We start from the raw sequence: 13,422 nt of genomic DNA, 5'->3' as shown, positions 1-13,422 counted from the left end.
CTAGAGAACTATGACATTGATCCTAGATTTTGGGTGGGAATAGGGTTATAGCAAAGCAAAAATTTTGAAGGTTTTGAATTCACCAAAAGACCAGGAATAGTAATCAATGTAGAGAGGAGTCAAAATAAAGTTTTATGATATGAGTTAAGACCTCAACATAACTTTAATTTTCCACTGGATGGAGTAAAGGTTTGATCAATAGGTTTTATTTGGTCAAGATGAGCCACTGGAATTCCTTACCTGCTCTCTAATTGGCCATCTGCCTGTGCTGCACATTGGTCCAGGTCTTGGGTGGCATGGTGGCTCAGTGGTTAGCACTGCTGCCTCACAGCTCCAGGGACCCAGATTCCTTTCCAGCCTCAGGCGACTGTCTATGTGGAGTTTGCACATTCTCCCCGTATCTGCGTGCATTTCCTCCCACAATCGAAAGATGTGAATTGGATAGGTTAGGTGAATTGGCTATGCTAAATTGCTTATCGTGTTCAGGGATGTGTAGGTTAGGTACATTATTCAGGGGTAAATATAGAGTATTACGTTTGGGTCTGGGTGGGATACTCTTCAGAGGGTCAGTGTGGACTTGTTGGGCCAAAGGGCCTGTTTCCACCCTGTAGGGATTCCTTGGTTTTTAGTAAATTGCTTGGATTGACATTTGAGCTTGAAACACCTTCGCCCTCCACCTGTTGAAATCAGTGATGTAAAATGTTCCTCATGGCATCAATTTTCCCGAAAAAGTAAACACCAAGAGTTGGATTTTGTGGTAATCTGCCAGTTGTGTTTTCAGTAGTGGGGCTATTGAGGGTAGGAATAAAATAGGAGGATGGAAAGTCCACCATTTCCCTGCCCATCACCTGATCCGCCCTCAAATAACCTGGTAGACAGAAGGAAAAGCCAGTCAAACTTGTGAATGACACATTCTGGTCCAACCTGACTTGTTCACCTCAGAACAGGGCTTCTGTTCAATCGGGACATTAATTCCAAACATTACTCTGTTCACTTCCAGATATGGGTGGTGCATGCACTCTTTTTTTTGAATGAATAATTGTCCATGAACTTTCTGCCAAGCCAGTTAACCAACATATCATGCCGCCCCCACCCCCATTCTTTATCATAATGCTGTTAGCAGGTGGGTGTGAGACATCAGGCTGTTTTTTAAATATAATTGATTAAAACAAATAGGCTTATAATATTTCCTGGGTGGCATGGTGGATCAGTGGTCAGCCCTGCTGCACTCATAGTGCCAGGGACCTGGGTTCAATTCCAGCCCCGGCCACCTGTCTGTGTGGAGTTTGCACGTTCACCCAGTGTCTGCGTGGGTTTCTCCTGGGTACTCCAGTTTCCTCCCACAGTTCAAAGATGTACTGATCGGGTGAATTGGCCATGCTAAATTGCCCATATTGTTGGGTACATTAGTCAGGGGTAAATATAGGGCAGGGGATTGGGTATGGGTGGGTTATTCTTGGAGGGTCAGTGTGGACTTGTTAGGCCAAATGGCCTGTTTCCATACCTTAGGAAATCTAATCGAATGGGGGGGGGGGGTGTCACTGGTAGTAGCTTATGCTTATTGAGAGAACTCCACTCCACAAGATGTTACCCATAACTTTGTTCTGCCCTGTTGGACCTCCACAACCTGCCCTCAGCAAACAAAAAGAACATGCTACCAATTTCTCTCCATAAATGGAAAGGATTTATTTTACTCAAAGATTTGCAGGAGCCTGCATGTAGTTCCTCTGTCAAGTTCTGCTGCTCCTGGCTTTCTAGAACTGCCACTCAATTAGATTAAACACAGAAGAAAAGGATACTGTACATTTGGAAATTAAAAATGGCAAGCAGAATATAAAGCACAAGTAGAGTGAAATTGGAAAGATGTGACAGTAATAGTTCCAGTGGGATCCTTCATCACTTTTTGAACTATCTTATTTAAACTGTATACTTCCAGGATTTCCTACAATTTCTGATTACCTATCACAAGGTTCACTGCCTTGAAATGCATGGTGCACAGTCACTGAAGGTGACTGGGCTGGTTCACAAAGTGGTTAGTAATACAGAATCCTTGGCCTTATAAGCAGAAGCAATGAGTACAAAAAGGAAAAAAGATAATATGAACTTTTATAAACAAAACATGGTCTGGCTCAGCTGGAGTATAGGTGGAAAGATTGTGATTAGAGTTTGGAAAACGATTTCTATATTTGATTGGACTTTTAAAAATACCCATTTACCTTTAGATGACTTTGCCATGGAGATTTTGGGAAATGGGACTTCCGTTACAAATCCATCAGTAATTCCTATATCCAGCATTAATGAAGATCTTTCCAGAGAGTCAAATAGAAGTTTCTGGAAAAGCTCAGTAGCTCTGGCAGCACATTTGGAGAGAAACCAAGGTTAATGTCTTGGGTCAAGTGACCCTTCCTCAAGGGTCATTTGATCTGAGAAGTTAACCCTGCTTTCTGTCCACGGATGCTGCCAGAGCTGCAGAGCTTTTCCAGTAATTTCCAATCTTGTCTCTGATTTACAGCAGCCATAGTTCTTTTGGTTTTTATTCATGGTCTTTCTTGAAGCCATTTCCCTGCGGTAGGGTGAAGCTTAAATGTCCAGCATACACTTCAAAAGTTATTGTGAAAGCTATTATGATGTGAGCAGATAGGATGCCAGGTAGGTAAGGTGGGCTTGGTGCAAGGTGGGTGAGGGGATAGAATGCCAGGTAGATGAGGGTGTAGGTTACCAAGTAGGTGAGGGTGTAGGGTTCCATGGTGACACGTGCTTGAGATGTCTAAGGTGGCAGATTTCTCAGGTGAGAAGTAAATGGATGAGTGCTTAGGGTAGGTTAGGTGTGTGAAAGTTGATGTTGGGTCAGAAGGGGAGGTTTGTCTGGACTGGGTCCTGTTCCAGGGCATGTGGCAGTGCTGGGCCAGAAGTAGGTGTGAAATATGAGCAGAGAGGTTGGCCTCAGTAAGGTGCAAGTTTGAGATGGGGATGTTGAGCCAGATTTAAGGGAAGAGGAGACATTAGCAGATAGGGCTATTGGATCCAAGAGTTCAGGTCAGTCAAGGGTTTGGAAGGGGGTGGGAGAGACTGGCAGTTATATTTTAGTGAGGATCAGTGCTGAGCTAGCAGTTCAGCTTAATAGTTACCCAGGTGTTAGAATAGGTTTCTAATATCAAATGTTTCCTTGGTAACTATTAAGTCTAAGTTAGTGGGAACCTTCAGAATTCTCCGACTTTAAGGAACTGTTGCAGAATTGATTGCATAAGGGATTTGTCCATCAGAATTTTCGATTTTCTGTGCAATTCTCTCAGAGTCAGCCATGTCAAGCATTCCTCGTGTTCCCAATGCCCAGCACCAGTCCACACTGCTCCAACAGCTATCTGTCAGTAAATTCTCTGAGCCAATTCTGGGCACTTCAGGAGGGATGTGAAGACTCAGAGGTGCTGAGAAATGTGGTCAGATTGACAGAGGTGAGAATGTTCTCCTTGGACATGTTTGAAAGGAAATTTGATAATGGTGCTCAAAATCCTGTATGTTCTAAACAAAAAAAAGTGAGAGACTGTCCCCATTGTGAAATTATCCAGATCCAAATGAGACTGATATAAGATGCTTGCAAAAGAACCAGGGTGAAAATGATGACTTTTAAAAAATATCTACACCAAGTGTAGAGGGTCTTTGAAGTGCTGTCTTGAGTATGTAGTGAAAGCAGACTCAAATGTGACTTTCAAAAGGGAATTGGATAATGGGGGTGACACAGTGGCTCAGTGGTTAGCACTGTTGCCTCACAGTACCAGGGACCCCGGTTCAATTCCTGCCTCGGGTGATTGTGTCTGTGTGGAGTTTGCACATTCTCTCCGTGTCTGCGTGAGTTTCCTCTGGGAGCTCTGGTTTCCGCCCCCAATCCAAAGAAGTGCAGGTCAGGTGAATTGGCTATACTAAATTGCCCATAGTGTTAGGTGCTTTCGAGAGGGGTAAATACATGGTGGGAGAATGGGTGAGTTGCTCTTCAGCAGGTCGGTGTGAACTTGTTGGGCCGAATGGCCTGTTTCCATACTGTAGGGAATCAAATCTAAAATGAAGATTTGGAAGCCTGGGAAAAAGTTGGAGAGTGGAACTCCTTGAGTCATTCTTTCAAAGAGCTGACATTGAGATGATGGGCCGAACAACTTTGTTCAGTACTGTAACCATTCTATGATAATACCTCAGTTTTCAACCTTTGCTACTGAGTTAATCTCCATTCTAACATATATGCAGCTTGAACCGAAATGAAAATGAAGATGTTGCCTCCTATATTAAGAAAAAGACTTCCTTCTTCATTATGGATATGACAAGTAATTTATTTTAAAAATGCAGGTCAGCTACTGGATCTTATGTAAATAGAAAGATTATGGTTAAAAGTTAATTCATTGGCTTTCTTAACGTGTTTTTTGTTACAAGTCTGTTAAAAGGATACCAGAATCCCAAATGAAACACATGAGTAGATGTCAAAGTTTTATCTGTTGCATCTTTTATTTTAACATCAATAAACAACCTTTACAGCACAGCCAAAACACCTCGGCAGAATTGAAGATGATTGGATCTGACTTCAATGGGGAGGGTAAATTAAGGTTAAATTTTGATACTATTAGATTTAATTTTTGGAAGTAGCAACTTTTGCTAATAATGATTTGTCAAATAACACTAACATTGATGGACTGTGTCAGAAAATTTAGGTGGAATTTAATACTTTTGTTATAAATTCAGTTTCAAACAATGTTACCTTCAAAGAGACCTGATATTTGAAGACTATATGTGTAGTTAGAAGTTCAAAAGAAAGCATTTATGTAGCACTTTAGTGACCTCTGCACATCCAGAAGATCGACTGAAGCATATCGGAAAATATAGTAAAGAGAAACAGGAGAATTCCATCCAGCACTTTAAGTGGATTTCACCATTCAACCTGATTGTGGCTGATCTAAGTCACAACCATTTCTCACACCATATTCCTTGATGTCTTTACTATTTAGAAATCTATCAATCTCTGTTGTAAACATAGTCAAAAATTGAGTTTTTGCAGAGTTCTGAGGCACAGAATTCCAATGATTCACCATTCTCTGAGACTCCTCCTTATCTCAGTCCTAAGCGGTCTAATCTTTATTATGAGACAATAGCATGCATGGACGTGTTTTTGGCTAAATCCAAAGGCATCCAGTTTTTGGAGAGTTTCTTGCTGCAAGGACTAGCCCTAATTTACTTAACTTAGTTCATTACCAATCACACACATCTCTCACATTCGAGTTATGCCACATCTTACAACGTGCTGTTGCCAGAACAACTTGCCACTCACTAGATATCACAGAATGCAATTACATCCCTTGCATCTGCGCCATGTTTAAAAGCCTGTTCTTCACATGTCAATCTGGAGCAGCCCTGCACAGATCCTGATATTTGCCCCAAACAAGGCCGAGTGGATGAATGCAGCACTTTGCTTTGTAGGCAGGATCTTGGAGGTCTTGCTGGATGAGGTGGTGCACAGGCAGTTCTTGCCCTTACCCCAGAGCCAACCATTGATGTCATGAGACTAGGCCATGCCAACCTGGTCTGAGATTGCTACATAAGTTAAAGCAGCCTCAGGCAACTGGAGGAATACGCAACATCTTGGGAAGAAGGTCAATGTCATTCTCCACTCTGGCAGCATAAGTGCTCTCCTTTCAATTCTCTGATATCTCACACTCATCTATCCCTCTGTTACTATAGCCACCATCACCTACTCCCCCAGTTAGGTTCATACTACCAGTCACACAATTGCTTACAAAATGTTTCTTCACTCACCCTTACCCACTCCAAGCTCCGACACCAATAACCCTCTATGTCCTCTCTGCTGCTTATGCACTCACTCATTCAATTGGGAGAACTTCCCACATACATCAAAGTGACAGCTGTGCCAACCACTTTCATCTCCTGTAATACCTGTTTCATTCTCATTCTAGGTGGAAAACAGACACCAATAGGGCAAAAAGACTCAAGACGAGTGGTTTGTAACTCATCTGAGCTTTATGAGGACAGGGTCCTGACTGTAATCATCCGAGCAGGGCATGGACTGGTACCAGAGGCTGCTACAGTAGCAAAGCTGGTGGAATGCTTGCAAGAAGCCCAATGAGGTTTTTGTCAACTTGGGACAAACTTGTTGAATGTTAACTATGTCCTTGATGTCAAGATGAGATTCTTATTAGGCAGTGTGGCTAGTTGCATATTAAGGAGATTACTGTCTGCAAATCTCACTTTATTAACACGCAGCTTTCTATTCCACCATGAGAAAACTGGGTGTTGACAATTCTCGACATGGGAAGTCAAAGCCTGGTGACTATGACTCGCCACTTGGTCCAAAAGGCTTCCATGCTGGACTCTAGGTGACAATATCTCAAAGGCACGCTGCACAGACACTGGCCACATGCACCCCACATCTGGTAACATTGGCATCTGACAAATACCAGATTCTAAATGCTTTCATGGCAATCTCTGATGTACTTGCAAGGTGCTTCTCTTTAATACTTGGACTGTAGTGGCAACTATCATTGTAATATTGCACCCAGCTCATGGACAGGACCAAGCAGCATCTCTGGGCTATTCACTTACTCTTTTAGTGCTCATTCACTTTGAACCCTCACTGGTAACTCACAGCTTCCCTGCCTTTCTACTTTGCCCCTTTAACCAGAGATTCAAGGCACACAATACTGTTGTATTTCCTTGCACCGATACAAAGCCAGAAAGCTTGTCACGGCTGTCAACAGTCCTCAGTCAAGACAAACAATAGCCTTTGCTCGGGGGTCCTGGTATAGTATGTCAAGGGGAACTTTCAATGCCAGTCCAGGGGCTTGGACACAGTTAGTCAGCCACTTGGGGTCAGGGTCAGGATCCTTTCCTCATAAAGGATGAGGAGCTGAATGTCAGACAGCCCACCATTCATTGTGACACTTTCTGCACTAGTGTGAGCTGTTTACCTCCTGGAATGAGTGGGTGGCAGGAGGTAAGGGAGATGAAGGCAGATCACACAGCAGCATGCATTGGTGCAGCTGGAGACATGTCCCTAGAGAATGGTTAGGCAAGGCAAAGAACATTAGGGTTAGTGATGTGGGGCTTGGAGGTGGTGGAAGTGAATGAGGGAAGATGTTGCAGGCAAGTGAGAGTGGTAAAGCTTGAGAGGGTTTAGTGTAAGCTAGCTACAGCAGCAGAGACAGAGTGAGTGTGAGGTTTCAGAGAGAAGTTAGTGGAGACAAGGTCATTAAATGTCTTCCTACATTGCTTGCCTTCCTCCAGTCAACTGAGACAACACTTAGCAAGATGGCAACCTCTGAGCAGGCTGGCATGAAATCTTGTAATGAACTCCTCTGACTTTCTTAAGAGGAGGATGTCTCCAATCCAACAACCAGCAGCACCCCAGGTTCCTGTTCACAAGATGGATTGCCAATTTCCCCCTGTCTGCCATGTCCAGGTCAAATGTCAGTAACCATGCAGAGCAGCTTCAGACTGATGGTGCTTGCCTGAGTGCACAATGACCATTTAAAGAAAGCACCAATGCCAGGGATGCTAGTCCATTTTGGGATATCCTGGCAGTGCCAAGTTGTTGCAGTTAGGACAAGTGATAGAATTGGGTAAGAATAGAATGTGAGGATCGCTGCAGGAATGTGGTGGCCAGCTAATGAAGACAGTCAGATAAGATGCAGTGAGAAAACCCACAATGCATCACAGAGAGAAAGACTTCAAATTGACACTTAGTTGAAAAAACATAAGGTTCAGCTCTGGCAATTGATATTCCCAGCCACTTGCTCCCATTTTCTGAGGGATCTCCCTCTACAGGACCATGTAACACTTTGGTATTTCTCCTCCTACCCACCTGTAAGATTCAAGTGCCATACTTGTCAGTCTGGATCCCAATGTATACCCTGGTGTACAGTTTGGAAGAACTTGCATTGCAGCAATATTTTTGAATGCCTTTCTTTGAGGAGCAGCCTTCCTTTAACTGTGTGGGCTGCAGCTAGATTGCCTGAGCTCTCTGCTGCATGTAGAGCACATTGGCAGCTTTGACAAAGAGATGGCATGATAAATAAAAGATTTTAAAGATGGTACAGAGATAGCACCAAAACATTTAAATGAATTGGGGATGAATTGGGGGACGAATAGCATGTTTTACCCCACTGGCTCAGTATTGGAGAACGTGAGTTTCTGCCCAATCTGATTTTAGTTACTGAAGTTGTATGATAAAGATTGGGCAGGACATGGAGAACTCACCTGCTCTTTTTTGAATAGTAAAATGGGATCTTATAAAAATTGACTCGAGGCTAAGGCAATGACAGATGACAGCTCCAAAACCGCACTCACTCATTAGTGCACTGAAGTACAGCTTGGATTATAACCTCAAGTTTCTGAAGTAGAACTTGAACAAAAGACCTTCTCACTCAGAAATGAGGATGCTGACAGTAATGCAAGACTGACACTTGGATAATGTACAGAATTCACATACAGGCTCGTAAATGGCTGTGTTTGCTGCCTTCACAGCTGCAGGAGGCACACTCACCATCCATGCAATCGCAAAGCCTCTGACACCTGCCTGCATCAAAAATATAGGACTACCTATGAGTGACGCAGATATGTTTTAACAAGTGCAGCATAAATAAAGTATTTCTGTTTTAAACCAATGTTTCGATTCAAATCAATTCAATTCAATTCAATTCAAATCCTGGGATCATGCTTTGTTTACCAAACCACTCCAAACACTTGGCCACTTCCCTCTGCATCTCCCTGGCTGTCCCATTCCCAACTCCTCACTGCCTCCTTCCACAATGGCCAGGAAGATTGTGAGGAGGTTGATAGGTGAAGCCAATAATGGGGCAGCAGCAAAGCAGGTCAGATTTTCAAACAGCCACATTATTTCCTGGTATTAATTTCAGTGATCCCAGACACGCTGCAGAACCACAAGTGGCGAGTCTGCAAACTGTGCTGGCTGAAAGAAAATTTGGAACAATTAGTGTTTCTGCATTTCAGAGTTCTGCTATGGGAATCTTACAGAATACAGGGGCGGGAGTGATGGTGGTGGTGGTACTTTTTTTTAGATTACATTACAGTGTGGAAACAGGCCCTTCGGCCCAAAAAGTCCACACCGACCCGCCGAAGCGAAACCCACCCATACCCCTACATTTACCCCTTACCTAACACTACAGGCAATTTAGCATGGCCAATTCACCTGACCTGCACATCTTTGGACTGTGGGAGGAAACCGGAGCACCCGGAGGAAACCCACGCAGACACGGGGAGAACGTGCAAACTCCACACAGTCAGTCGCCTGAGGCAGGAATTGAACCCGGGTCTCAGGCGCTGTGAGGCAGCAGTGCTAACCACTGTGCCACCGTGCCGCCCCAATGATGGGGGATGCTGGAAATATGTTAAAAACAGAACAATCTGCAAAAAATGGGACATTTGGTAACCCTGGTGAGTGCCTTTTAGTTCTGATACTCCTTGTCATCTAAAAATCACGTGAACTTGTGGACCTCCGAAAATGTACATCTGAAAATTTCAATTGGGAGCGTATAACAGATGCAGACCTTGAACTGCATACTTACCTACCTGCTCAGTCAATTAGAGGGGCTAGCTTTGGTGACCTAACTAATGTGTAAAAAGCCAACCAACTATTGAAGGAAGATTTATTCACACAGTCTAGCTCCAGAACCCAAGATACAGCTGACATCTGCTGGGATCCTCCAAGTAAGGTTATGAATGAATTTGATAAAATTGTCAATTATCCAATCATAGACACACCACTCGATGACTCTTATCTGTTTCAGAAATCCTTGATTAAAAATATCCTATTAGAAACAGGTCTCAAGGTTAAAAATTGTTTCTACATGTTTTCATAGCAAAGTCTACAGGTTTCCAGAGAGACTGGTTTTACTAACGACAAAACATGCAGTATCAAGTGGGGAAACATTCTGATTTGAAACTGTACTGATCTGTGAGACAGCAGCATTACACAATTTACACTTATTCCTTTAGTTAACAAGCTCATGCATGCAAAAAAATGTTTGGCAACTTTTTTTTTAAACTGAAAGTGGAAAACAATAATAAATGTTAGATATTTGATACCAATCACATATTGTGGGTTGGATACCAAGACTGGTGAAGCAGAGTGACACTAACAACATGAGTTCCATTCCCATACTGGCTGAGTTTTCCATCAAGGACTCACCTTCTCAACCTCGCCCCTTTCCTGCGGCATGGTGTCCCATGGGTTAAATCACCATCAGTCATCTCTCTTTAATGAGAGAGCAGCCCTATGATCTTCTAGGACTATAGTGAGTCGACATTCATGTATTAATGATGTGCTGATATTATTTAAGTCATCATGTATGCCTCTTTAAATTGAAAGTATCTTCAATGTTTGACTATATTCAATATCAATATAAAATGTTGGCTCTTATATTTTTTCTAAACAAATTGAATAATGAAATAAAATTCAATTTCAATTCTCCAATCCATCCCTAAACAAGATAAAATATTTTTCACCTTTTAGAAAGCCTTAGTAAATGATTGCTAAATTTCTTCTTAAGAGGATTTTCTTTCTTAAAATGTAAACGTACTCCATCTTCACAAGATCAATACTATTATGTCGTGCAAATACATACCTCATATGAATGCATTCATTATTAAAAGGTGTAAATATTATTCATGGAAACTCATCCCTTATAAATTTTCATTGAAGTATTTCTCTGTGGAAATTTGCCATAAACACTGTTTTATTTTTGATTATCAGTTTTGCAAAACCAAAAGGCCCACAGACTGCACAGATTGTGTGAAGAAACTGTGACAATGAATTCAATGTTTCGGCTGGGCTGAAGTGACATTTTGAAAAGTCAAGAAGAATGAAGCTATGCTGTGGATACTCCACCTTTTCATCTGCTCTTTTATTATTTTTACCATAAATGGATTTGCTATTTCAAAAAAAAATCACCATTAATTAAATGTGTTAGGATGTTGGAAACACAACTTTTTCTTTGTTCATAGAAAGCCTTCTGATTCTGTAAAGATTTTAGCACCATAATCGCAACTGCCAAAAGGCTGCAAAACAGTTCCAACATTATGTGATAACATACCAAGATAGAAATAAAATTTCACTTACTGTTGTGCATTACAGCTTTGTATTAAGGATTCAGAAGTCAACTGTTTGTGTTGCAGGCATTGGCAGAGGCTTTATTTAACATCTGTCAGTATTTCAATTTGGCTCGTTAAATCTGGAGATGTGCAGCAAATTATTTCCAAGTGGATAGGTGAAAATAACCTTTGTGTGTGCTGTGCTTTTATTGTTCATTCCAAAAGCTGTTTCTCATTTCAAAATCTGAGGAGGTTATGGTGACACAGCTACATAATTGTTTTAGGCTGCTCTGGCCTGATGGAGTGATTAGGAATTTTGAAACCTGCATTATGTCCTGATGCTATCAAAGTCTGACCAGACTTTGCACACACGTACAAGTTTCAGCCCTATTCTCTAGCTGCTGGGTGCCAGGAGATAGAAAGTGAAATTCTCATTATTGCAGCAAAACAAAGAAAGGGTGCCAAGCATAAATGAGGCCATGTGTTTTATACAAACAAATAAACAAACTCCCAGTCCAGAAATATTCAGCTGAGATGAAGCTTTTTCTCATTGGGTTAGCGATGACCTATTACAAACTATCAAATTAATTACACAAGAGGTGACTAATGTCATAAAGATTAAACAAATCAATATATTAGTTTAATTTGCTGAAAGAACAATGTGTAAATACTTATTATAATTTACATAAATGTTGTTATCTTTATTGATGTTAATTTTGCCTGTTTTTGATTCAAATTGGTTTAAGTTTTGTAAGCACTTCAACAGAACTACAATGAATATTGTTAACATTTTATTTTAAATTGTAGAATATAGATTAAACACTATTTGTCTGCTGTCAGTTATTGTAGCTTATTTTGCCTGAATGAGTTGTTGAATTCTAAATAATATCATAGTTCAGATTATGTAGAACTTTTAAAAAAATGCATTCATTCCGGTGTTCACACCAGATATCTGTTTTTATGCAGCTTACACATAGAGAATAAATTTCCATGCCAAAAACATCAACATATAAGATCTGAATATGGATAAATTTAATTCCTAAAAAAGAGCGCCCCGGGACACTAACAAAATCTGGAACATTTTCTTATAGGGAAGGTGAAAATATTTAAAACTTAATGACAATAACAATTCATTACTGAATAAGATATTTAAATCTTTCACTTTGTTCATGATGACTGGAAGACAACAAAAAAAAATTAAGAAATTGACTTCAAGGTTAGTTATAGCTTGTGAAAATAAAATTCAAATAAAATATATCAAATAAAAAATACACTTTTACCAATTCTTTATAAATCTTTATCTCATCAACATTTGCTGTTGGTTTTCAAATGAGCTACTAACAGCTGAAAGACGGGTGATACAAAGGCTTTTTTTTAAACATAGCCGACTGCTTCATTACCTTTACATCAGCTTCAACAAAACTAAACTGATTCATAAGGCATATTGATTTTGTCCTTTTCACTCTCAGGCATGTAAGGGGAAGAATATACCAAGCAAAGTATTACAGAAATATAAAGAGAAAAAGTTATCTCAGTTAATTTTTCACTGTACAAAGCTCAGTGATCTAACATGAAGTATTAGCTTGAAATTGCGCGGATTTAATTCCTCTCAAATGACAGCCACACTTCACTGTACAGTTTTCTCCAGCATCTTCTCATAAAAATACCACATGCAAGATAAGATGTCACTTACCTTCAACAGTTGCTTCCAGCAGACCAAACTGTTCCAACACTTTAACAAACAACACAATCACCACCAAAACTGCTATCATCTCAAGCCCTTCCAAGTTCATGGTGATCAGGTCATTGTCTCATCGTGCTGCTGAGAAACGTGTTTTTATTTTTTTCAGCTGGGCTCTGTTTGTGAGGCCATCAAACTCTGTTAAAGCTACAGTTCAGTCAGTGAACACATCCTGTATATACCAAGACAGGCCAGGAGTGGCAGGCAGATAACTCAGGCCTGTCAGGATTATCCACTCTCCTGTTATCTCTGTATTACAGAAAAAGAGCTGTGCATGAACAAACACATGGATCACCCAAAGATTTAGGAGGTCATCCACTAAAACGCCCTGGAAAGACTGGATCAGGTGTGATATCTAGACTTCTGGGGTTTCAAATCTTTATTTTGTGCCAATGCTGCTGGGTGGCATTGTTGTGGATGATCAGTTGCCTTGGCAACAGGAAAGAGCAATTGAGTGTGGATTCACATTGGATGCTGAGTGAAAATAAGACCCTGAGTATCTGAAGAAAAGTGAGCTTAAACATTATGATGTGATACAACAGCTTTTATTGTGTTAATTTCCTCTTGATTGAAGTCTG

At 41.0% G+C, this 13,422-nt stretch overlaps 1 protein-coding gene across 1 annotated transcript in view; it reads right to left on the bottom strand.

Moving 5' to 3' along the window:
• The window catches only part of LOC122555010 (Kv channel-interacting protein 4-like), a 356,040-nt gene extending 342,906 nt beyond the window's left edge, over positions 1-13,134 (bottom strand). The window contains exon 1 of the mRNA XM_043700589.1: positions 12,797-13,134. Coding sequence (XP_043556524.1) covers positions 12,797-12,896 — 100 coding nt within the window. The 5' untranslated portion in view covers positions 12,897-13,134. The remainder of the gene's footprint in view (positions 1-12,796) is intronic.
• Positions 13,135-13,422: the final 288 nt, after the last annotated feature.

Source organism: Chiloscyllium plagiosum, chromosome 1 (assembly GCF_004010195.1).
Source record: "Chiloscyllium plagiosum isolate BGI_BamShark_2017 chromosome 1, ASM401019v2, whole genome shotgun sequence".
NCBI lineage: Eukaryota > Metazoa > Chordata > Chondrichthyes > Orectolobiformes > Hemiscylliidae > Chiloscyllium > Chiloscyllium plagiosum.
This window is presented reverse-complemented; position numbering and strand designations above follow the sequence as displayed.